The sequence below is a fragment of the Lepisosteus oculatus genome, chromosome 23 (genome assembly GCF_040954835.1).
Source record: "Lepisosteus oculatus isolate fLepOcu1 chromosome 23, fLepOcu1.hap2, whole genome shotgun sequence".
NCBI lineage: Eukaryota > Metazoa > Chordata > Actinopteri > Semionotiformes > Lepisosteidae > Lepisosteus > Lepisosteus oculatus.
Genome location: NC_090718.1, coordinates 2200170 through 2222725, shown reverse-complemented (window position 1 = coordinate 2222725; position 22556 = coordinate 2200170). Strand labels below are relative to the sequence as shown.

At 48.6% G+C, this 22556-nt stretch overlaps 9 protein-coding genes across 13 annotated transcripts; all 9 read right to left on the bottom strand.

Moving 5' to 3' along the window:
- Positions 1–110: 110 nt before the first annotated feature.
- LOC138224889 (uncharacterized) lies at positions 111–12075 on the bottom strand. Its single transcript, XM_069183058.1, has 4 exons — positions 11678–12075; positions 3832–3908; positions 2291–2403; positions 111–554 (listed from the first exon to the last, which is right to left on the bottom strand). The coding sequence occupies exons 1-4, from the start codon at positions 12058–12060 to the stop codon at positions 168–170; spliced, it is 960 nt and encodes a 319-aa protein (XP_069039159.1). The 5' UTR covers positions 12061–12075; the 3' UTR covers positions 111–167.
- LOC138224572 (histone H1-like) lies at positions 1291–2373 on the bottom strand. The gene has a single exon (XM_069182493.1). The coding sequence runs from the start codon at positions 2262–2264 to the stop codon at positions 1623–1625; it is 642 nt and encodes a 213-aa protein (XP_069038594.1). The 5' UTR covers positions 2265–2373; the 3' UTR covers positions 1291–1622.
- LOC138224574 (histone H2B 1/2) lies at positions 3981–7795 on the bottom strand. 3 transcript variants are annotated; one of them, XR_011183057.1, is made up of 4 exons: positions 7410–7795; positions 6448–6614; positions 5623–5787; positions 3981–4360 (listed from the first exon to the last, which is right to left on the bottom strand). XR_011183057.1 is itself a non-coding variant. In XM_069182495.1 (2 exons), exons 1-2 carry the CDS (start codon positions 7778–7780, stop codon positions 6365–6367), a joined length of 621 nt encoding a protein of 206 aa, XP_069038596.1. In that variant the 5' UTR covers positions 7781–7795; the 3' UTR covers positions 6053–6364. The 3 variants fall into 3 exon arrangements, 2 of the variants coding, with proteins under 2 accessions (XP_069038596.1, XP_069038597.1); XM_069182495.1 differs by lacking the exons at positions 3981–4360; positions 5623–5787 and having other exon boundaries at positions 6053–6614; XM_069182496.1 differs by lacking the exons at positions 3981–4360; positions 5623–5787; positions 6448–6614 and having other exon boundaries at positions 7118–7795.
- On the bottom strand, positions 8841–9608 carry LOC138224577 (histone H4). Its single transcript, XM_069182499.1, has one exon. It carries the CDS (start codon positions 9540–9542, stop codon positions 9231–9233), a length of 312 nt encoding a protein of 103 aa, XP_069038600.1. The 5' UTR covers positions 9543–9608; the 3' UTR covers positions 8841–9230.
- On the bottom strand, positions 10475–10928 carry LOC138224575 (histone H3). The gene has a single exon (XM_069182497.1). The coding sequence runs from the start codon at positions 10920–10922 to the stop codon at positions 10512–10514; it is 411 nt and encodes a 136-aa protein (XP_069038598.1). The 5' UTR covers positions 10923–10928; the 3' UTR covers positions 10475–10511.
- A 766-nt stretch (positions 12076–12841) lies between the features above and the next one.
- On the bottom strand, positions 12842–13892 carry LOC138224573 (histone H1-like). Its single transcript, XM_069182494.1, has one exon. The coding sequence runs from the start codon at positions 13768–13770 to the stop codon at positions 13129–13131; it is 642 nt and encodes a 213-aa protein (XP_069038595.1). The 5' UTR covers positions 13771–13892; the 3' UTR covers positions 12842–13128.
- Positions 13893–15486: 1594 nt separating this feature from the next.
- LOC138224849 (histone H2B 1/2) lies at positions 15487–19301 on the bottom strand. Of its 3 annotated transcripts, XR_011183305.1 has the most exons (4): positions 18916–19301; positions 17954–18120; positions 17129–17293; positions 15487–15866 (listed from the first exon to the last, which is right to left on the bottom strand). XR_011183305.1 is itself a non-coding variant. In XM_069182980.1 (2 exons), the coding sequence occupies exons 1-2, from the start codon at positions 19284–19286 to the stop codon at positions 17871–17873; spliced, it is 621 nt and encodes a 206-aa protein (XP_069039081.1). In that variant the 5' UTR covers positions 19287–19301; the 3' UTR covers positions 17545–17870. The 3 variants fall into 3 exon arrangements, 2 of the variants coding, with proteins under 2 accessions (XP_069039081.1, XP_069039082.1); XM_069182980.1 differs by lacking the exons at positions 15487–15866; positions 17129–17293 and having other exon boundaries at positions 17545–18120; XM_069182981.1 differs by lacking the exons at positions 15487–15866; positions 17129–17293; positions 17954–18120 and having other exon boundaries at positions 18624–19301.
- Positions 19302–20346: 1045 nt separating this feature from the next.
- Positions 20347–21117, bottom strand: LOC138224732 (histone H4). Its single transcript, XM_069182768.1, has one exon. The coding sequence runs from the start codon at positions 21046–21048 to the stop codon at positions 20737–20739; it is 312 nt and encodes a 103-aa protein (XP_069038869.1). The 5' UTR covers positions 21049–21117; the 3' UTR covers positions 20347–20736.
- Positions 21118–21980: 863 nt separating this feature from the next.
- Positions 21981–22428, bottom strand: LOC138224672 (histone H3). The gene has a single exon (XM_069182662.1). It carries the CDS (start codon positions 22426–22428, stop codon positions 22018–22020), a length of 411 nt encoding a protein of 136 aa, XP_069038763.1. The 3' UTR covers positions 21981–22017.
- Positions 22429–22556: the final 128 nt, after the last annotated feature.

Sequence of the window (22556 nt, the reverse complement as noted above, 5' to 3'; positions counted from 1 at the left end):
TACAGCAGATTCTGGATCACGCTGCTTCACCACTGAAATATGTTAGTAAAACCGTGTAAACGCTGAAGTTACACAAGTAAACAAAACTCGCTCTTTTCAAGAGGCTGTGGGTGGCTCTTAAAAGAGCCTTTGTGTTCGGGGTCAGTCGGAGGTCTCTGCCGGGCTGTTTACTTGCTCTTGGCCGGCTTCTCGGTCTTCTTGGGCAGCAGCACCGCCTGGATGTTGGGCAGCACGCCGCCCTGCGCGATGGTCACGCCGCCCAGCAGCTTGTTCAGCTCCTCGTCGTTGCGGACGGCCAGCTGCAGGTGCCGGGGGATGATGCGGGTCTTCTTGTTGTCCCGGGCGGCGTTGCCAGCCAGCTCCAGGATCTCGGCGGTCAGGTACTCCAGCACCGCGGCCAGATACACCGGGGCTCCGGCGCCGACCCGCTCGGCATAGTTTCCCTTGCGCAGCAGCCGGTGGACACGGCCCACAGGGAACTGCAATCCGGCCCTGGAAGAGCGAGTCTTGGCCTTGGCTCTGGCCTTACCGCCGGTCTTTCCTCTGCCGCTCATCTAGTACTATCTAGCTTGTCCGAAGAAGTCTGACAATACTGGTCACAAACTGTCTGCCACCCCGCTTTTGAAGACTCGCGGCTGAATTTGATTGGATGGACCGGAACAAGCTCTCCACCCAATCAGAGATCAGTGTTGCCAATCAGCGCTCTCGGTCTCCACCAATCAACAGGCAGGAGGGAAATTCGGACTCTGAACACAGAGCGCGGCTCTGCTGCCGAGCGAGGACAAATATGTGTTTTTCAATTTCAAGCTTATTATCGTTATTCTCATACACAGGTATATGTAATTGTGAAATGCTATTTAGCTAGCTCTCAGACGTTAAGTGGTAAAAAAACAACAATAAAGTTGCATAAGAAACAGAGACAACAGGCCATGTGCAGAACAACAGGCGAATAGCAAAACTACAACAGTTCATGTGCAAAACACTTCGCTTAAACGGTCATTTTTTATGCTTTACAAAATGTATATTTTAGTGAATTTCACCACCGTCTGACTCAGTAACCACGCTACCTTGAGTGGAATTAAGCTCCACTCCCATAAGAATCTGGATCACCCGCCTCCGAGGGCTCGATATTGAAAAGTCACCATTGTCGCTATTAGAGTGATACATCTGTCACGTTACGTCTTTTCACATGTCCGCTATAGCTGCGAGACTAGCAGTCACACACTAATGAAAACCTCCGTGCCATGTAACAGTGTAACATTTCACCTCAACTAAATTCATTAAATGAAGAGATGCAAGGAGTCACAACGCTGTTCAATGGAGATCAGAACGTTTAACAAAAAAGCCTTTTAATTCTACACCTCCTCTGCGCACCCACTCTCTACAATAGTATTTAGAATATTTACATTTGTACATTTTACCCAGCATCGCATTTCAGTATCATTTTGAAAAACTACAACCCAGTCCCTCTCCTTGTGTAAAATAATTATGTCTCCCCCCCTATAGAGCGAACCGGCGCTTTCAAGCGGTGAAAAGGGAAAGTCTGCGCTCTCTCTCGGAAGGGCTGGTGGCTCTTAGAAGAGCCTTTGGGTTTGTAGGAAATTAACTCGAGGGTCGATCGCTCACTTCTTCTTGGGAGCCGCTTTCTTAGCTTTGGCCGTCTTGGGTTTGGCCACCTTGGGCTTCGCTGCCTTGGCTTTCTTCGGGCTCTTTGCCTTCTTAGGCGCCGCTGGCTTCTTGGCCTTCTTGGGGCTCTTGGTCGCCTTCTTGGCCGCTGCGGGCTTCGCGGCTTTCTTGGGCGACTTCTTGGCGGCCGCTGGCTTCTTGGTCGCCGCCTTCTTGGGCGACTTCTTGGCGGCCGCTGGCTTCTTAGCCGCTGCGGGTTTCTTGGCCGCCGGCTTCTTGGCTTTGGCGGCGGCGGCGGCTTTCTTCACGGGCTTGGGCTTGGTCTCCGCCTGCTTCTTGTTGAGCTTGAAGGAGCCCGAGGCGCCGGTGCCCTTGGTCTGCACCAGGGTGCCCTTGGTCACCAGGCTCTTGATGGCCAGCTTGACGCGGGAGTTGTTCTTCTCCACGTCGTAGCCGCCGGCCGCCAGGGACTTCTTCAGGGCGGCCAGGGACACGCCGCTCCGCTCCTTGGAGGCGGACACGGCCTGCAGGATGAGCTCTCCCACGCTGGGGCCCGCTTTCTTGGGCTTGGCGGCGCTCTTCTTCTTGGGCGCCTTGGCCGGCGCGGCGGCGGGGGCCGGAGCGACTTCTTCTGCCATCGCTGCGTCTCTGTCTGCTGTCGGACTGTCTGCGGCTCCGCGCGCAGGCGGAACTTCAAGGCCGCATGAGAACCGTGGAGACTCAACCGCTGCTGCTGCTGCAGCTCCGCTCCGCACAGCCCGCTCGCACTTGTGTTTTCTCCCCGCACAAAACGGCCCCGTAATCCTCACAAATACACAGAATCGATTATCAAATACATGAAGTACGAAGAAAACCCCCTGCTCTTTAATATGCAGTTGAGTTACAGATTTTTCTGTACGATCATTTTGACAGAATTGCCCAGAGTCCAACAACAGCGCACACGAAAGGCGGTGCTCAACCGGCACTTCATCGCCTATTTCTAAAATAAATGTACGTAAAACGTCAGTAAAGAGAAAAACAAGGTGTAAATAATACAGTCGAGACCGACGGTCATGTAACACAACAAGAATGAATTCTGAAATATTTAAAACCGATGATTTATTTTGCTCTATGTTCGGTGTCAGTAACACACTCCCGGACTCGCTGTTTCTAAGAAGGAGACGGACAAGTTTTGTCAAACAAGACAGTTTTATCCCTGTGAAATTCGGAGTATTTCGAGTTTTTCCACCGATACGCTTTTATAAAATTCTGTACAAGCGTATTCTATGGTTTTGATTATCTCAAATTTTCCAAATCAGTTATTTCAATGGCGATTCTTCAACGGGGCTTTAGTAAAGACGGCGACTCTCTACCGTCAATACCAACATTCCTGAAGCTCTTTCTAAACCTGTTACTTCGGATTGCAGTTCCTCCAGATCCTTCAGCATCGTCCCAGCTTCTCGGGAGGAGACAGTTAGCAGAAAGCCCGTGATCTTACTGTTCGTACAAGACGGGCAGAAAAAAAGAATTTCAAAATGCTTAGTTTTATATTCTTTCATCTGGCTAGTGTGAACGCCCGTCCATTCCCCAGACATGTAAATTAAGACGTTTGTCTCTGGGGCTCACGGTAGGGCTAATACCAATTCAACAGGAACAGGGCTCTAGGCTGGAGACATGCAGACTCCATACAGAACGATTCTTCTATTCGGATATAAAATCAAGACCTGCAAGGCAGCAGTTTTAGACGCTTTATGTTGAAACCTATCTTGATAATATTCATCAAATAGAAGACCTACGCTAATACTGAATTATCCACACAGTGTAGAAAGACCCGAAGTTCTTGTATTTAAGTAATTGTCAGTTCTGCCATGTGTGTGTGTGTGTGTGGGGGGTATTCTAATTAATTCTTCACTCTTGCTACAGATTAATTTTGTTCTAGACCATTACTCATAAAACACCTAACTGCTGCTGTGTGAAATCCCTTTTATAGAACAGCAATCGCTCCTTGGTAAAGAAACAGTCTAAATACACCAAACAAGTGTTGTAGTTTTTTAAACAGGAGACACTTCTTTACCCAAAGAGCTGTGGGAGAATGGAGCAAGTTGTCCAGCCATGTTGATCCCCTCGCTACTCTCTACAGACAACAGGCTCCTCCCTCAGGGGCACAGGGAGCTGGAGAGACCCCAGGGCTATTGACCTCTGACCCCTGGCAGACTCGGGCCTCACTGCAGCAGAACACGGCCTGTGTGGCGACTGGGGGTCCGAGCTGCACCCCTGGGCAGCCTCTGTCCTCTGACTGTGAGCTGGGAAACCAGCGAAGTCACAGGCGAGATATTTAAAGAGCGACTTGCAGAATTCAATTCAATGCAATTTATTTTGATATAGCGCCTTTTACAACAAGGTTGCCCCAAGGCGCTGGACAAAGCAAGTGACCATACAGGTTGTGAATACAGAACAGGAAAGACCAGAAGACAACGGAGGAGAGGAACCAAAAACTCATCAGTAAGGAGAAAAAAACCTCTAGGGGTCCAAGGTCAACTGTCTGCCCAACCCTTTTGGGCATGCTAACATTATATAATTAAAAAAAAGGAATAAATGAATAAGTGTATTAGTCCATCCATCATGTCTTCTGTAGGTCAGTACTCCATGCAGATCTCTGTAGACCAGAAAAATCCTCCTAAACGATAGCTGTATCCTCGATGTCCCTCATGGATCCATAGCAGTGATGCAGCATCCAACTCAAATGGGGCCCAGCCTGGACACGTGGGGAGGAGAATAGGACAGTTTGGTCAGAACAGATGTAGCTACCTGGTGGGCCAACACAGAGACACACAATGGCATGTACAGCAGCACCAGCAGCCATGGCTGCAGCAGGCTATAATTTAAGGTGTGAGCAGGCTAGACTGAAGTAATAGGTCTTCAGTCTGAATTTGAATACTGAGATCGACATGAATAAGTTCCATTAGATGCCTGACCTCTGAGAGCCTTGTAAGTAAGTAGAAGGATTTTGAAGTCCACCCTGTACCTGACAGGAAGCCAATGAAGAGAGCTAAGTATGTGGGTTATATGGTCGTACTTTCTGCTCCTAGTAACAATTCTAGCTGCTGTGTTCTGAACTCTCTGTAAGGCGTTGAAAGAGTGGTGGGTGCTCCCTGATAGCAGGGCATCGCAGTAGTCTAACCTGCTGTATACAAGAGCATGTATTAATATATCTGTCTCGAGTGGAGAGAAACTACCTTAGTTTTGCAATATTTCTTAACTGTAATATGACCGCCTAGAGTACGTGCTGAGTCTTTGAGCCAAACGTTTTAATCCTCTGAGTGAAGTGCTGACGGTTTAGTAGTCCTATCAATATTGTTGCCAGAACAGAACTGCAGAATTCCAACAACACCTGGAATTACAGCGGAGAACTTCCAACAGTTATTCTCACAGGTTTATTATTCACCGACAAGAGGAAACACACATAAGGCCTAAACACGACACAGCAATTGTCCTCCTTCATCCGACAGTGACATGATGTTTCCATGTGGTTAACTCTCTACACTGTGTCAGTATAGATGGAGGAAATCTAACTAGTCAGTAAAAACACAACAGACAGCTCATAATCCACACTGGAAGACTGGCTCATCTTCTTTCACCAAATGAAATCAGGTTTGAGTGAGGCTGTAAATCCAATCCAGGCTCACCAGTATCTGCCTGTATTGTTGAATTTCCAGGCAGGACAGGATTATGTGTAAGTGATTCTCTACTTGCTCTCCACACAACCTACAACTCTGTGAACCGCTTCCTTTTGGATGCGTTAGAATTTTAGGATGCATAAATAAATGTCAGGTTTTTCCAACAGAAGTTTCCCCAAATTGTTGAAATCTGTATCTGTTCTTCCACTGATCTACAGGTCTGACCATTTTCTTTAAATATATTCTGCTGAATCTTCTCATTACACAATCAACATTATGCTCCAGTGTTGATATTAAGGTACTCGATGAGCAGCTATAAAGCTGTCAAGCAGTGTCTTACCTGGGCCTGTAGTGGCTGCTTCGTGAGATCTTCAGATGAGACAGGTCTCTGCTCTCTGCCAGCACACCTGTCACACAGCGCTGGGTCAGGACGCTGCACAGAGCTGGAGACACGGCTTCACCCGGGAGGAATGTGAAGTCTTACCGAAGGCAGTCAGAGCTGTGACTTCAGAAGTCAGGGTGAAGGAAAAGAAAGGATTATGAGCTGATAGTGAGGGCAGCATGCTGGTAGAGTGGCTAGCATTGCAACCTCACAGCACTGGGGCTCTGGGTTCAATTAGCCCACCTGGCAGTGCTGCAGCTCTGTGCAGTAATGTACTGTATACCCCAGCAGACTGGTACCTGTTGGTGCTCTGTGCAGTAATGTATACCCCAGCAGACTGGTACCTGTTGGCTCTGTGCAGTAATGTATACCCCAGCAGACTGGTACCTGTTGGCTCTGTGCAGTAATGTATACCCCAGCAGACTGGTACCTGTTGGCTCTGTGCAGTAATGTATACCCCAGCGGACTGGTACCTGTTGGCTCTGTGCAGTAATGTATACCCAGGAGGGACAACAGTACAGAGGGAAACATTGTGCTTTCAATGCCTGTACTGTATCCCTCAACTCTTCCGAGACTAACTACAGCACAGAATTCACAAATGGGCACACCTCGAGTTCGTCTCTTCCTCTGCACCATTTCTACAGTTTTTAAAACCAGCAAGGCACACAGTAAATTAAATTAGCAAATTAAATTCACTCCTTTATCCTGCGTTCCGTTTACTATTTATTAATGACCCGACACTAAAACAGCAATCAAACAGCACGAAGAAATCATTTAACTCACCAGAGATCCACAGTTGAAATCGTTCATTTTTGTGGACTGCGGTTCTTATGTTAAAGACTTTCGCCTTGTTTTCCAGACAAGCGTGTCCTGATCTTCTCTCTCCTGCTCCCTCTGCTGGACAGTCGTGGTCTCTGCACCCAGGAGCTCTGCCCTGGTTCAGCTGTAACCTTACAAACAGGGAGATACTTTTCTCGGTCCTGTAACGGTTTCTCTGTCAAAGAAACTGCTCTTTCTCACAAGAAGAATTTGAGTATTTAATTCTATCAATGGAAAAATATTTAAATGTTTTGCAGACCCGTCACACCATAGGGTCAGTTGGACATATTTATGTTATTCATCTCGGTTTTCTATAGTAAAGACTCGTATAATCGTAATACCGAAATTCCACAGAAAACGTCATGGAAGCTCGCCCGATTTAGACTGCCTAAAAACATACAACCATATAATAACAGGATTTAGACGCAGTCGTACATTTCTAATCGTTAAAAGAAACTCAAAACAAAAAGGAGAAAACATGCAAGCGGACCTGGTTGAGACACGATCCCTCCTCTTCTCCGACTCGCGCAGGGCAGAAACATTAACCTCTTCCCTGCCGGAGAGCCGAGAGGCACGAACAGTACTGGTGTTCACGTTATTTGACGTGAAAAATCCCTATAAATTAGCCATAAATGATACTTCCCGAAAATGCATATTCGGATTAAACAAACAATACGTCCTTCAGACAGCTTGCAATATTGAACGCAAACGGAATCTGCATAAAATACACACGTGAAATGTAGACAGAGCCTGTTCTGTCCAAAACGTTTAATAACCGCAGCTCAAACGCCCTACGGTATTTCGGATAAAGCACTAACATGCACAAACACACAAAAAGAGGTCATGACTGCTCCTTCTCGACTCTGTGGGTGGCTCTTAAAAGAGCCTTTGGGTTTGTAGATCCGGGTCGGGCGGGCCGGGTTTACTTGGAGCTGGTGTACTTGGTGACGGCCTTGGTGCCCTCGGACACGGCGTGCTTGGCCAGCTCCCCGGGCAGCAGCAGGCGCACGGCGGTCTGGATCTCCCGGGAGGTGATGGTGGAGCGCTTGTTGTAATGCGCCAGGCGGGAGGCCTCGCCGGCGATGCGCTCGAAGATGTCGCTGACGAACGAGTTCATGATGCCCATGGCCTTCGACGAGATGCCGGTGTCCGGGTGCACCTGCTTCAGCACCTTGTACACGTAGATGGCGTAGCTCTCCTTCCTGGTCTTTCTGCGCTTCTTGCCGCCCTTCCCGGCCGTCTTGGTCACGGCTTTCTTGGAGCCCTTCTTGGGAGCGGATTTCGCTGGTTCAGGCATCTTCACAAACTGCACTCTGTGAGAACAGGCATGAGAGTTCTAGACTCACAGCCCCCTATTTATAGCGCCCGCATGCAAATCAGCTCAGCTCAGCTCAGAAGGCGGCTCATTGGTCATCTAGAGAGCTGCTCTCCTATTGGCTGCGCTCTGCGCCAATGAAATTCAAACGGCTGAGCGCCTGAGCCGCTCGCTCTGACTCCAGGCGCCTCTCTCTCCCCTCCGCCCGCGCTCAAAGGAACAGAGGACCGTGTGATCCGTTTAACATTACGTGCAGATTTATTGAAATCCCGCTCTCATAACGCCTATGTCCCCTACCCTAGAAAAAATGTGCTCGGCGTAAAATGTGCGAGTTGTGCAAACTTGGAGTCAAAAGGACTCTTGGTGATATTCTAGGCAGTTTTAAAATCAGTTCTGAACTCACAGCATCCTATCGCAACACTTTTGAGCAAATTAGTCTGAGCACAAGAAAACATCACACTAAACCTTTCTACAAAATGAACGTAAGCAGAAAGGCTCTCAAGCAAATGGCTTTCAAGCGCTTCGGGCGTCTTTGTCTCGACCTCTCGCCGAGTCTGAGCGAACAAAGAGCTGAGCAGCTTCCTGTCGGGGCGGGGAGGGTTAGAAACGGCCCGATATCACAAGTTCTTTCTTAAAAAGACAAACCCAGCATGAAGAATAAAAAACATTTAGAAGTTGAACCCCATTCTGTAATAGCAATTTACTACTACGTGCACATTTTCTGAAATCCGACTCTCATTACGCTTATGTCTCCTACCCTAGAAAACTGTGCTCGGCGTAAACCGTGCGATTTGTGCAAACTTGGAGTCAAAAGCACAGTTTTTGTGATATTCTAGACAACTTTAAAAGCACTTTGGAACAACCAACAGCATTTTATCACACACTTTTGAGCTTCAGCATTGGTTTCAAATTAGTCTGAGCACAATAAAACTAAACACTGAACCTTTCTACAAAATAGCATGTAGGAGACTAGCTTTTGGCGAATGAAGTGGATTTCAAGCCAAGCTGAGCCGCTTCCTGTCGGGGCGGGGAGGGTTAGAAACGGCCCGATGGGATAACGGCTCTTTCTTAAAAGCCATGAAGCATGCGTGAAAAATAAAAATATTAAGGAAGTGAGCTTCATTCTTTACTCATGACCTAATTAGAATTAGTAGTAATGAGAATAAGAACTACCACTCCATCAAAACGCTTTCAGCAATAACCTATTTCATTAGCAACCTGATCTACACTAATGTAACGATTGATAAGCTCTGCATCTCAATTTAGGAATCATCACAGCAATCGCAAAATGTTGCTTGCTTGTTTGGTTAAAAAAAAACACCAAAAGTGATAGTTTAGATTTCAGCTCTACTTTGATAATGTGGGTGGCTCTTAAAAGAGCCTTTGGGTTGATACGTCGGGGTCCAGTCCGGCAGTGAAGCTCCGCTCCTGTTTAGCCGCCGAAGCCGTACAGGGTGCGGCCCTGGCGCTTCAGCGCGTACACCACGTCCATGGCGGTGACGGTCTTCCTCTTGGCGTGCTCGGTGTAGGTGACGGCGTCGCGGATGACGTTCTCCAGGAACACCTTCAGCACCCCGCGGGTTTCCTCGTAGATCAGCCCGGAGATCCGCTTCACTCCCCCACGGCGAGCCAGGCGGCGGATGGCGGGCTTGGTGATTCCCTGGATGTTGTCGCGGAGAACCTTGCGGTGACGCTTAGCGCCTCCTTTCCCGAGTCCCTTTCCGCCTTTGCCTCTTCCAGACATCTTCTAGTTATCAGTTAGTGACACGACACACACTGCTGGGCTGCAGCCGCGGCGCTTCTCTTTTCAAGCCTGAGAGCGGACCTGCTTGAGACAGGAGGCGCGCTGACACACGAGCCCGCCTCTTCTCCGACTGCAGCAGCAGCCCAGACTGCACAGGAACCTCTTCCCTGCCGGAGAGCTCTCCACCACAGCAACTTTAAACAGGCTACACTTCGAAATTGTCATGATTACTTCCCTAACCAACGGCATTGTAGGATTGTGCAAATTCTCCCCACGTGGTTTGAATGCTTGAACCTGGACTCGAGAAAAGCCCAGTCTTATCGAGCGCTAGCAATACAGGATAATCGGTGCTGCAGCACGTTTTTGACTTACAGGATAAAACTGTAGAGCAAAAGAAACCTAAACCCATACCATACCGACAGCATTAAGAAATGTGTCAATACCGAACCCACGTATCTAGGAAGAACGATATCAAATTCAGAATCCATTGCACATGTGAGGTGCTCTTTTCTGAACCAAAACGCCCCATACGGAACAGAAAATACAACATACTACGGTGTATGGATTATGAACTGTACTAAGACTTTAATCACTGTAGGAATAAATCCGTAATTCGTGTTTAAGCACCTTCTAAACCGAGGTGCTTGAATGCCGGAAAGAAGAATCTTCTCTAGGGGGGGGCATTAATTGCATTTGAACACTTTCAAATGTGGATATGAATGCTGAAAAACGAATTTAGAGCAAAAGGGGAGACGTGTGTCGCTGGTGTACTGCAGCAGTGCAGGGGGGCTTTTACACGAGTTGGTAGAAAACCGCTTCCCGGTAGGGATTTCACTTATCAGCTAACCAAACGAGAATTGTGCCTCGTACAGACTATAATGGAATAATATAACCCTCTCGAGTATTGTGGCGGCTCTTAAAAGAGCCTTTGTGTTCAAGGGAAAAGATGCTGCAGCAGGCGGTCCGTGTCTAAGCGCGCTCCCCGCGGATGCGGCGGGCCAGCTGGATGTCTTTGGGCATGATGGTCACCCTCTTGGCGTGGATGGCGCACAGGTTGGTGTCCTCGAAGAGCCCCACCAGGTAAGCCTCGCTGGCCTCCTGCAGAGCCATGACGGCGGAGCTCTGGAAGCGCAGGTCGGTCTTGAAGTCCTGGGCGATCTCTCTCACCAGGCGCTGGAAGGGCAGCTTGCGGATCAGCAGCTCGGTGGACTTCTGGTAGCGGCGGATCTCCCGCAGAGCCACGGTGCCGGGCCTGTAGCGGTGGGGCTTCTTCACGCCGCCGGTGGCGGGGGCGCTCTTTCGGGCAGCCTTGGTGGCCAGCTGCTTCCTGGGCGCCTTGCCGCCGGTGGACTTGCGAGCGGTCTGCTTGGTTCTCGCCATCTTCCTCGCTGCTCTTCACAGTCAACAGTGTACTGAGAACCACTTCCCGCACTCGGGTTTATATGCGCAGACAGCCCCGTCCTGATTGGTTGAAAGGCACAGGGGGGAGGAGGGTGTAACTCTGATTGGACGGTTTGAAACCGAGCGCGCAGCTCCTACACTCCTCGCGGGTTTAACGGCTCCAGGTCTCTCGGTTTAATAAGAGACACAGAAAGATCGATTTTCCTTCATTTATAAACTAAAAGCAAGTTCAGGCGTTTTAATACCTTGATACCTATAAAGTGGCAAGGATTTTGATGACTGTTTTAGCTATACTATAGGACAAGAATAGTGACATAGTATAATACTACTATAATAACGTTAACTAATATAATTTCTAGTGTAAAAAGTGTGACTCGGGAGGAGAGCGTTGTGCTGAGGGACAAGACCACTTGAAAGACTAATATAATAATAATACGAATTTTATTAATCCAATTACAAGTACAATAAGGAATACCTCTTTGGTTTGTAATTAAAAGGTTAAAAACGAAGCGAATATAGAAATGTTATGAACTGTATTGCGAGCGCAACAAACCGCTCTTCCATACAGCAGATTCTGGATCACGTTGCTTCACCACTGAAATATGTTAGTAAAACCGTGTAAACGCTGAAGTTACACAAGTAAACAAAACTCGCTCTTTTCAAGAGGCTGTGGGTGGCTCTTAAAAGAGCCTTTGTGTTCGGGGTCAGTCGGAGGTCTCTGCCGCGCTGTTTACTTGCTCTTGGCCGGCTTCTCGGTCTTCTTGGGCAGCAGCACCGCCTGGATGTTGGGCAGCACGCCGCCCTGCGCGATGGTCACGCCGCCCAGCAGCTTGTTCAGCTCCTCGTCGTTGCGGACGGCCAGCTGCAGGTGCCGGGGGATGATGCGGGTCTTCTTGTTGTCCCGGGCGGCGTTGCCAGCCAGCTCCAGGATCTCGGCGGTCAGGTACTCCAGCACCGCGGCCAGATACACCGGGGCTCCGGCGCCGACCCGCTCGGCATAGTTTCCCTTGCGCAGCAGCCGGTGGACACGGCCCACAGGGAACTGCAATCCGGCCCTGGAAGAGCGAGTCTTGGCCTTGGCTCTGGCCTTACCGCCGGTCTTTCCTCTGCCGCTCATCTAGTACTATCTAGCTTGTCCGAAGAAGTCTGACAATACTGGTCACAAACTGTCTGCCACCCCGCTTTTGAAGACTCGCGGCTGAATTTGATTGGATGGACCGGAACAAGCTCTCCACCCAATCAGAGATCAGTGTTGCCAATCAGCGCTCTCGGTCTCCACCAATCAACAGGCAGGAGGGAAATTCGGACTCTGAACACAGAGCGCGGCTCTGCTGCCGAGCGAGGACAAATATGTGTTTTTCAATTTCAAGCTTATTATCGTTATTCTCATACACAGGTATATGTAATTGTGAAATGCTATTTAGCTAGCTCTCAGACGTTAAGTGGTAAAAAAACAACAATAAAGTTGCATAAGAAACAGAGACAACAGGCCATGTGCAGAACAACAGGCGAATAGCAAAACTACAACAGTTCATGTGCAAAACACTTCGCTTAAACGGTCATTTTTTATGCTTTACAAAATGTATATTTTAGTGAATTTCACCACCGTCTGACTCAGTAACCACGCTACCTTGAGTGGAATTAAGCTCCACTCCCATAAGAATCTGGATCACCCGCCTCCGAGGGCTCGATATTGAAAAGTCACCATTGTCGCTATTAGAGTGATACATCTGTCACGTTACGTCTTTTCACATGCCCGCTATAGCTGCGAGACTAGCAGTCACACACTAATGAAAACCTCCGTGCCATGTAACAGTGTAACATTTCACCTCAACTAAATTCATTAAATGAAGAGATGCAAGGAGTCACAACGCTGTTCAATGGAGATCAGAACGTTTAACAAAAAAGCCTTTTAATTCTACACCTCCTCTGCGCACCCACTCTCTACAATAGTATTTAGAATATTTACATTTGTACATTTTACCCAGCATCGCATTTCAGTATCATTTTGAAAAACTACAACCCAGTCCCTCTCCTTGTGTAAAATAATTATGTCTCCCCCCCTATAGAGCGAACCGGCGCTTTCAAGCGGTGAAAAGGGAAAGTCTGCGCTCTCTCTCGGAAGGGCTGGTGGCTCTTAGAAGAGCCTTTGGGTTTGTAGGAAATTAACTCGAGGGTCGATCGCTCACTTCTTCTTGGGAGCCGCTTTCTTAGCTTTGGCCGTCTTGGGTTTGGCCACCTTGGGCTTCGCTGCCTTGGCTTTCTTCGGGCTCTTTGCCTTCTTAGGCGCCGCTGGCTTCTTGGCCTTCTTGGGGCTCTTGGTCGCCTTCTTGGCCGCTGCGGGCTTCGCGGCTTTCTTGGGCGACTTCTTGGCGGCCGCTGGCTTCTTGGTCGCCGCCTTCTTGGGCGACTTCTTGGCGGCCGCTGGCTTCTTAGCCGCTGCGGGTTTCTTGGCCGCCGGCTTCTTGGCTTTGGCGGCGGCGGCGGCTTTCTTCACGGGCTTGGGCTTGGTCTCCGCCTGCTTCTTGTTGAGCTTGAAGGAGCCCGAGGCGCCGGTGCCCTTGGTCTGCACCAGGGTGCCCTTGGTCACCAGGCTCTTGATGGCCAGCTTGACGCGGGAGTTGTTCTTCTCCACGTCGTAGCCGCCGGCCGCCAGGGACTTCTTCAGGGCGGCCAGGGACACGCCGCTCCGCTCCTTGGAGGCGGACACGGCCTGCAGGATGAGCTCTCCCACGCTGGGGCCCGCTTTCTTGGGCTTGGCGGCGCTCTTCTTCTTGGGCGCCTTGGCCGGCGCGGCGGCGGGGGCCGGAGCGACTTCTTCTGCCATCGCTGCGTCTCTGTCTGCTGTCGGACTGTCTGCGGCTCCGCGCGCAGGCGGAACTTCAAGGCCGCATGAGAACCGTGGAGACTCAACCGCTGCTGCTGCTGCAGCTCCGCTCCGCACAGCCCGCTCGCACTTGTGTTTTCTCCCCGCACAAAACTGCCCCGTGATCCTCACAGATACACCGAATCGATTATCAAATACATGAAGTACGAAGAAAACCCCCTGCTCTTTAATATGCAGTTGAGTTACAGATTTTTCTGTACGATCATTTTGACAGAATTGCCCAGAGTCCAACAACAGCGCACACGAAAGGCGGTGCTCAACCGGCACTTCATCGCCTATTTCTAAAATAAATGTACGTAAAACGTCAGTAAAGAGAAAAACAAGGTGTAAATAATACAGTCGAGACCGACGGTCATGTAACACAACAAGAATGAATTCTGAAATATTTAAAACCGATGATTTATTTTGCTCTATGTTCGGTGTCAGTAACACACTCCCGGACTCGCTGTTTCTAAGAAGGAGACGGACAAGTTTTGTCAAACAAGACAGTTTTATCCCTGTGAAATTCGGAGTATTTCGAGTTTTTCCACCGATACGCTTTTATAAAATTCTGTACAAGCGTATTCTATGGTTTTGATTATCTCAAATTTTCCAAATCAGTTATTTCAATGGCGATTCTTCAACGGGGCTTTAGTAAAGACGGCGACTCTCTACCGTCAATACCAACATTCCTGAAGCTCTTTCTAAACCTGTTACTTCGGATTGCAGTTCCTCCAGATCCTTCAGCATCGTCCCAGCTTCTCGGGAGGAGACAGTTAGCAGAAAGCCCGTGATCTTACTGTTCGTACAAGACGGGCAGAAAAAAAGAATTTCAAAATGCTTAGTTTTATATTCTTTCATCTGGCTAGTGTGAACGCCCGTCCATTCCCCAGACATGTAAATTAAGACGTTTGTCTCTGGGGCTCACGGTAGGGCTAATACCAATTCAACAGGAACAGGGCTCTAGGCTGGAGACATGCAGACTCCATACAGAACGATTCTTCTATTCGGATATAAAATCAAGACCTGCAAGGCAGCAGTTTTAGACGCTTTATGTTGAAACCTATCTTGATAATATTCATCAAATAGAAGACCTACGCTAATACTGAATTATCCACACAGTGTAGAAAGACCCGAAGTTCTTGTATTTAAGTAATTGTCAGTTCTGCCATGTGTGTGTGTGTGTGTGGGGGGTATTCTAATTAATTCTTCACTCTTGCTACAGATTAATTTTGTTCTAGACCATTACTCATAAAACACCTAACTGCTGCTGTGTGAAATCCCTTTTATAGAACAGCAATCGCTCCTTGGTAAAGAAACAGTCTAAATACACCAAACAAGTGTTGTAGTTTTTTAAACAGGAGACACTTCTTTACCCAAAGAGCTGTGGGAGAATGGAGCAAGTTGTCCAGCCATGTTGATCCCCTCGCTACTCTCTACAGACAACAGGCTCCTCCCTCAGGGGCACAGGGAGCTGGAGAGACCCCAGGGCTATTGACCTCTGACCCCTGGCAGACTCGGGCCTCACTGCAGCAGAACACGGCCTGTGTGGCGACTGGGGGTCCGAGCTGCACCCCTGGGCAGCCTCTGTCCTCTGACTGTGAGCTGGGAAACCAGCGAAGTCACAGGCGAGATATTTAAAGAGCGACTTGCAGAATTCAATTCAATGCAATTTATTTTGATATAGCGCCTTTTACAACAAGGTTGCCCCAAGGCGCTGGACAAAGCAAGTGACCATACAGGTTGTGAATACAGAACAGGAAAGACCAGAAGACAACGGAGGAGAGGAACCAAAAACTCATCAGTAAGGAGAAAAAAACCTCTAGGGGTCCAAGGTCAACTGTCTGCCCAACCCTTTTGGGCATGCTAACATTATATAATTAAAAAAAAGGAATAAATGAATAAGTGTATTAGTCCATCCATCATGTCTTCTGTAGGTCAGTACTCCATGCAGATCTCTGTAGACCAGAAAAATCCTCCTAAACGATAGCTGTATCCTCGATGTCCCTCATGGATCCATAGCAGTGATGCAGCATCCAACTCAAATGGGGCCCAGCCTGGACACGTGGGGAGGAGAATAGGACAGTTTGGTCAGAACAGATGTAGCTACCTGGTGGGCCAACACAGAGACACACAATGGCATGTACAGCAGCACCAGCAGCCATGGCTGCAGCAGGCTATAATTTAAGGTGTGAGCAGGCTAGACTGAAGTAATAGGTCTTCAGTCTGAATTTGAATACTGAGATCGACATGAATAAGTTCCATTAGATGCCTGACCTCTGAGAGCCTTGTAAGTAAGTAGAAGGATTTTGAAGTCCACCCTGTACCTGACAGGAAGCCAATGAAGAGAGCTAAGTATGTGGGTTATATGGTCGTACTTTCTGCTCCTAGTAACAATTCTAGCTGCTGTGTTCTGAACTCTCTGTAAGGCGTTGAAAGAGTGGTGGGTGCTCCCTGATAGCAGGGCATCGCAGTAGTCTAACCTGCTGTATACAAGAGCATGTATTAATATATCTGTCTCGAGTGGAGAGAAACTACCTTAGTTTTGCAATATTTCTTAACTGTAATATGACCGCCTAGAGTACGTGCTGAGTCTTTGAGCCAAACGTTTTAATCCTCTGAGTGAAGTGCTGACGGTTTAGTAGTCCTATCAATATTGTTGCCAGAACAGAACTGCAGAATTCCAACAACACCTGGAATTACAGCGGAGAACTTCCAACAGTTATTCTCACAGGTTTATTATTCACCGACAAGAGGAAACACACATAAGGCCTAAACACGACACAGCAATTGTCCTCCTTCATCCGACAGTGACATGATGTTTCCATGTGGTTAACTCTCTACACTGTGTCAGTATAGATGGAGGAAATCTAACTAGTCAGTAAAAACACAACAGACAGCTCATAATCCACACTGGAAGACTGGCTCATCTTCTTTCACCAAATGAAATCAGGTTTGAGTGAGGCTGTAAATCCAATCCAGGCTCACCAGTATCTGCCTGTATTGTTGAATTTCCAGGCAGGACAGGATTATGTGTAAGTGATTCTCTACTTGCTCTCCACACAACCTACAACTCTGTGAACCGCTTCCTTTTGGATGCGTTAGAATTTTAGGATGCATAAATAAATGTCAGGTTTTTCCAACAGAAGTTTCCCCAAATTGTTGAAATCTGTATCTGTTCTTCCACTGATCTACAGGTCTGACCATTTTCTTTAAATATATTCTGCTGAATCTTCTCATTACACAATCAACATTATGCTCCAGTGTTGATATTAAGGTACTCGATGAGCAGCTATAAAGCTGTCAAGCAGTGTCTTACCTGGGCCTGTAGTGGCTGCTTCGTGAGATCTTCAGATGAGACAGGTCTCTGCTCTCTGCCAGCACACCTGTCACACAGCGCTGGGTCAGGACGCTGCACAGAGCTGGAGACACGGCTTCACCCGGGAGGAATGTGAAGTCTTACCGAAGGCAGTCAGAGCTGTGACTTCAGAAGTCAGGGTGAAGGAAAAGAAAGGATTATGAGCTGATAGTGAGGGCAGCATGCTGGTAGAGTGGCTAGCATTGCAACCTCACAGCACTGGGGCTCTGGGTTCAATTAGCCCACCTGGCAGTGCTGCAGCTCTGTGCAGTAATGTACTGTATACCCCAGCAGACTGGTACCTGTTGGTGCTCTGTGCAGTAATGTATACCCCAGCAGACTGGTACCTGTTGGCTCTGTGCAGTAATGTATACCCCAGCAGACTGGTACCTGTTGGCTCTGTGCAGTAATGTATACCCCAGCAGACTGGTACCTGTTGGCTCTGTGCAGTAATGTATACCCCAGCGGACTGGTACCTGTTGGCTCTGTGCAGTAATGTATACCCAGGAGGGACAACAGTACAGAGGGAAACATTGTGCTTTCAATGCCTGTACTGTATCCCTCAACTCTTCCGAGACTAACTACAGCACAGAATTCACAAATGGGCACACCTCGAGTTCGTCTCTTCCTCTGCACCATTTCTACAGTTTTTAAAACCAGCAAGGCACACAGTAAATTAAATTAGCAAATTAAATTCACTCCTTTATCCTGCGTTCCGTTTACTATTTATTAATGACCCGACACTAAAACAGCAATCAAACAGCACGAAGAAATCATTTAACTCACCAGAGATCCACAGTTGAAATCGTTCATTTTTGTGGACTGCGGTTCTTATGTTAAAGACTTTCGCCTTGTTTTCCAGACAAGCGTGTCCTGATCTTCTCTCTCCTGCTCCCTCTGCTGGACAGTCGTGGTCTCTGCACCCAGGAGCTCTGCCCTGGTTCAGCTGTAACCTTACAAACAGGGAGATACTTTTCTCGGTCCTGTAACGGTTTCTCTGTCAAAGAAACTGCTCTTTCTCACAAGAAGAATTTGAGTATTTAATTCTATCAATGGAAAAATATTTAAATGTTTTGCAGACCCGTCACACCATAGGGTCAGTTGGACATATTTATGTTATTCATCTCGGTTTTCTATAGTAAAGACTCGTATAATCGTAATACCGAAATTCCACAGAAAACGTCATGGAAGCTCGCCCGATTTAGACTGCCTAAAAACATACAACCATATAATAACAGGATTTAGACGCAGTCGTACATTTCTAATCGTTAAAAGAAACTCAAAACAAAAAGGAGAAAACATGCAAGCGGACCTGGTTGAGACACGATCCCTCCTCTTCTCCGACTCGCGCAGGGCAGAAACATTAACCTCTTCCCTGCCGGAGAGCCGAGAGGCACGAACAGTACTGGTGTTCACGTTATTTGACGTGAAAAATCCCTATAAATTAGCCATAAATGATACTTCCCGAAAATGCATATTCGGATTAAACAAACAATACGTCCTTCAGACAGCTTGCAATATTGAACGCAAACGGAATCTGCATAAAATACACACGTGAAATGTAGACAGAGCCTGTTCTGTCCAAAACGTTTAATAACCGCAGCTCAAACGCCCTACGGTATTTCGGATAAAGCACTAACATGCACAAACACACAAAAAGAGGTCATGACTGCTCCTTCTCGACTCTGTGGGTGGCTCTTAAAAGAGCCTTTGGGTTTGTAGATCCGGGTCGGGCGGGCCGGGTTTACTTGGAGCTGGTGTACTTGGTGACGGCCTTGGTGCCCTCGGACACGGCGTGCTTGGCCAGCTCCCCGGGCAGCAGCAGGCGCACGGCGGTCTGGATCTCCCGGGAGGTGATGGTGGAGCGCTTGTTGTAATGCGCCAGGCGGGAGGCCTCGCCGGCGATGCGCTCGAAGATGTCGCTGACGAACGAGTTCATGATGCCCATGGCCTTCGACGAGATGCCGGTGTCCGGGTGCACCTGCTTCAGCACCTTGTACACGTAGATGGCGTAGCTCTCCTTCCTGGTCTTTCTGCGCTTCTTGCCGCCCTTCCCGGCCGTCTTGGTCACGGCTTTCTTGGAGCCCTTCTTGGGAGCGGATTTCGCTGGTTCAGGCATCTTCACAAACTGCACTCTGTGAGAACAGGCATGAGAGTTCTAGACTCACAGCCCCCTATTTATAGCGCCCGCATGCAAATCAGCTCAGCTCAGCTCAGAAGGCGGCTCATTGGTCATCTAGAGAGCTGCTCTCCTATTGGCTGCGCTCTGCGCCAATGAAATTCAAACGGCTGAGCGCCTGAGCCGCTCGCTCTGACTCCAGGCGCCTCTCTCTCCCCTCCGCCCGCGCTCAAAGGAACAGAGGACCGTGTGATCCGTTTAACATTACGTGCAGATTTATTGAAATCCCGCTCTCATAACGCCTATGTCCCCTACCCTAGAAAAAATGTGCTCGGCGTAAAATGTGCGAGTTGTGCAAACTTGGAGTCAAAAGGACTCTTGGTGATATTCTAGGCAGTTTTAAAATCAGTTCTGAACTCACAGCATCCTATCGCAACACTTTTGAGCAAATTAGTCTGAGCACAAGAAAACATCACACTAAACCTTTCTACAAAATGAACGTAAGCAGAAAGGCTCTCAAGCAAATGGCTTTCAAGCGCTTCGGGCGTCTTTGTCTCGACCTCTCGCCGAGTCTGAGCGAACAAAGAGCTGAGCAGCTTCCTGTCGGGGCGGGGAGGGTTAGAAACGGCCCGATATCACAAGTTCTTTCTTAAAAAGACAAACCCAGCATGAAGAATAAAAAACATTTAGAAGTTGAACCCCATTCTGTAATAGCAATTTACTACTACGTGCACATTTTCTGAAATCCGACTCTCATTACGCTTATGTCTCCTACCCTAGAAAACTGTGCTCGGCGTAAACCGTGCGATTTGTGCAAACTTGGAGTCAAAAGCACAGTTTTTGTGATATTCTAGACAACTTTAAAAGCACTTTGGAACAACCAACAGCATTTTATCACACACTTTTGAGCTTCAGCATTGGTTTCAAATTAGTCTGAGCACAATAAAACTAAACACTGAACCTTTCTACAAAATAGCATGTAGGAGACTAGCTTTTGGCGAATGAAGTGGATTTCAAGCCAAGCTGAGCCGCTTCCTGTCGGGGCGGGGAGGGTTAGAAACGGCCCGATGGGATAACGGCTCTTTCTTAAAAGCCATGAAGCATGCGTGAAAAATAAAAATATTAAGGAAGTGAGCTTCATTCTTTACTCATGACCTAATTAGAATTAGTAGTAATGAGAATAAGAACTACCACTCCATCAAAACGCTTTCAGCAATAACCTATTTCATTAGCAACCTGATCTACACTAATGTAACGATTGATAAGCTCTGCATCTCAATTTAGGAATCATCACAGCAATCGCAAAATGTTGCTTGCTTGTTTGGTTAAAAAAAAACACCAAAAGTGATAGTTTAGATTTCAGCTCTACTTTGATAATGTGGGTGGCTCTTAAAAGAGCCTTTGGGTTGATACGTCGGGGTCCAGTCCGGCAGTGAAGCTCCGCTCCTGTTTAGCCGCCGAAGCCGTACAGGGTGCGGCCCTGGCGCTTCAGCGCGTACACCACGTCCATGGCGGTGACGGTCTTCCTCTTGGCGTGCTCGGTGTAGGTGACGGCGTCGCGGATGACGTTCTCCAGGAACACCTTCAGCACCCCGCGGGTTTCCTCGTAGATCAGCCCGGAGATCCGCTTCACTCCCCCACGGCGAGCCAGGCGGCGGATGGCGGGCTTGGTGATTCCCTGGATGTTGTCGCGGAGAACCTTGCGGTGACGCTTAGCGCCTCCTTTCCCGAGTCCCTTTCCGCCTTTGCCTCTTCCAGACATCTTCTAGTTATCAGTTAGTGACACGACACACACTGCTGGGCTGCAGCCGCGGCGCTTCTCTTTTCAAGCCTGAGAGCGGACCTGCTTGAGACAGGAGGCGCGCTGACACACGAGCCCGCCTCTTCTCCGACTGCAGCAGCAGCCCAGACTGCACAGGAACCTCTTCCCTGCCGGAGAGCTCTCCACCACAGCAACTTTAAACAGGCTACACTTCGAAATTGTCATGATTACTTCCCTAACCAACGGCATTGTAGGATTGTGCAAATTCTCCCCACGTGGTTTGAATGCTTGAACCTGGACTCGAGAAAAGCCCAGTCTTATCGAGCGCTAGCAATACAGGATAATCGGTGCTGCAGCACGTTTTTGACTTACAGGATAAAACTGTAGAGCAAAAGAAACCTAAACCCATACCATACCGACAGCATTAAGAAATGTGTCAATACCGAACCCACGTATCTAGGAAGAACGATATCGAATTCAGAATCCATTGCACATGTGAGGTGCTCTTTTCTGAACCAAAACGCCCCATACGGAACAGAAAATACAACATACTACGGTGTATGGATTATGAACTGTACTAAGACTTTAATCACTGTAGGAATAAATCCGTAATTCGTGTTTAAGCACCTTCTAAACCGAGGTGCTTGAATGCCGGAAAGAAGAATCTTCTCTAGGGGGGGGCATTAATTGCATTTGAACACTTTCAAATGTGGATATGAATGCTGAAAAACGAATTTAGAGCAAAAGGGGAGACGTGTGTCGCTGGTGTACTGCAGCAGTGCAGGGGGGCTTTTACACGAGTTGGTAGAAAACCGCTTCCCGGTAGGGATTTCACTTATCAGCTAACCAAACGAGAATTGTGCCTCGTACAGACTATAATGGAATAATGTGACCCTCTCGAGTATTGTGGCGGCTCTTAAAAGAGCCTTTGTGTTCAAGGGAAAAGATGCTGCAGCAGGCGGTCCGTGTCTAAGCGCGCTCCCCGCGGATGCGGCGGGCCAGCTGGATGTCTTTGGGCATGATGGTCACCCTCTTGGCGTGGATGGCGCACAGGTTGGTGTCCTCGAAGAGCCCCACCAGGTAAGCCTCGCTGGCCTCCTGCAGAGCCATGACGGCGGAGCTCTGGAAGCGCAGGTCGGTCTTGAAGTCCTGGGCGATCTCTCTCACCAGGCGCTGGAAGGGCAGCTTGCGGATCAGCAGCTCGGTGGACTTCTGGTAGCGGCGGATCTCCCGCAGAGCCACGGTGCCGGGCCTGTAGCGGTGGGGCTTCTTCACGCCGCCGGTGGCGGGGGCGCTCTTTCGGGCAGCCTTGGTGGCCAGCTGCTTCCTGGGCGCCTTGCCGCCGGTGGATTTGCGAGCGGTCTGCTTGGTTCTCGCCATCTTCCTCGCTGCTCTTCACAGTCAACAGTGTACTGAGAACCACTTCCCGCACTCGGGTTTATATGCGCAGACAGCCCCGTCCTGATTGGTTGAAAGGCACAGGGGGGAGGAGGGTGTAACTCTGATTG

What these genes read in the sequence shown, in the direction of transcription:
- LOC138224572 (XM_069182493.1), bottom strand. Translation starts at nt 2,264, where the DNA reads ATGGCAGAAGAAGTCGCTCCGGCCCCCGCCGCCGCGCCGGCCAAGGCG.
- LOC138224574 (XM_069182495.1), bottom strand. Translation starts at nt 7,780, where the DNA reads ATGCCTGAACCAGCGAAATCCGCTCCCAAGAAGGGCTCCAAGAAAGCC. An exon ending in ACCAAGTACACCAGCTCCAA is followed by an intron (nt 6,615 to 7,409) that starts GTAAACCCGGCC and finishes CCTGTTTGTAAG; the next exon opens with GTTACAGCTGAACCAGGGCA.
- LOC138224577 (XM_069182499.1), bottom strand. Translation starts at nt 9,542, where the DNA reads ATGTCTGGAAGAGGCAAAGGCGGAAAGGGACTCGGGAAAGGAGGCGCT.
- LOC138224575 (XM_069182497.1), bottom strand. Translation starts at nt 10,922, where the DNA reads ATGGCGAGAACCAAGCAGACCGCTCGCAAGTCCACCGGCGGCAAGGCG.
- LOC138224889 (XM_069183058.1), bottom strand. Translation starts at nt 12,060, where the DNA reads ATGAGCGGCAGAGGAAAGACCGGCGGTAAGGCCAGAGCCAAGGCCAAG. An exon ending in ACAGGCCGTGTTCTGCTGCA is followed by an intron (nt 2,404 to 3,831) that starts GTGAGGCCCGAG and finishes TTGTGCGGGGAG; the next exon opens with AAAACACAAGTGCGAGCGGG. An exon ending in TGCGCGCGGAGCCGCAGACA is followed by an intron (nt 555 to 2,290) that starts GTCCGACAGCAG and finishes AGATAGTACTAG; the next exon opens with ATGAGCGGCAGAGGAAAGAC.
- LOC138224573 (XM_069182494.1), bottom strand. Translation starts at nt 13,770, where the DNA reads ATGGCAGAAGAAGTCGCTCCGGCCCCCGCCGCCGCGCCGGCCAAGGCG.
- LOC138224849 (XM_069182980.1), bottom strand. Translation starts at nt 19,286, where the DNA reads ATGCCTGAACCAGCGAAATCCGCTCCCAAGAAGGGCTCCAAGAAAGCC. An exon ending in ACCAAGTACACCAGCTCCAA is followed by an intron (nt 18,121 to 18,915) that starts GTAAACCCGGCC and finishes CCTGTTTGTAAG; the next exon opens with GTTACAGCTGAACCAGGGCA.
- LOC138224732 (XM_069182768.1), bottom strand. Translation starts at nt 21,048, where the DNA reads ATGTCTGGAAGAGGCAAAGGCGGAAAGGGACTCGGGAAAGGAGGCGCT.
- LOC138224672 (XM_069182662.1), bottom strand. Translation starts at nt 22,428, where the DNA reads ATGGCGAGAACCAAGCAGACCGCTCGCAAATCCACCGGCGGCAAGGCG.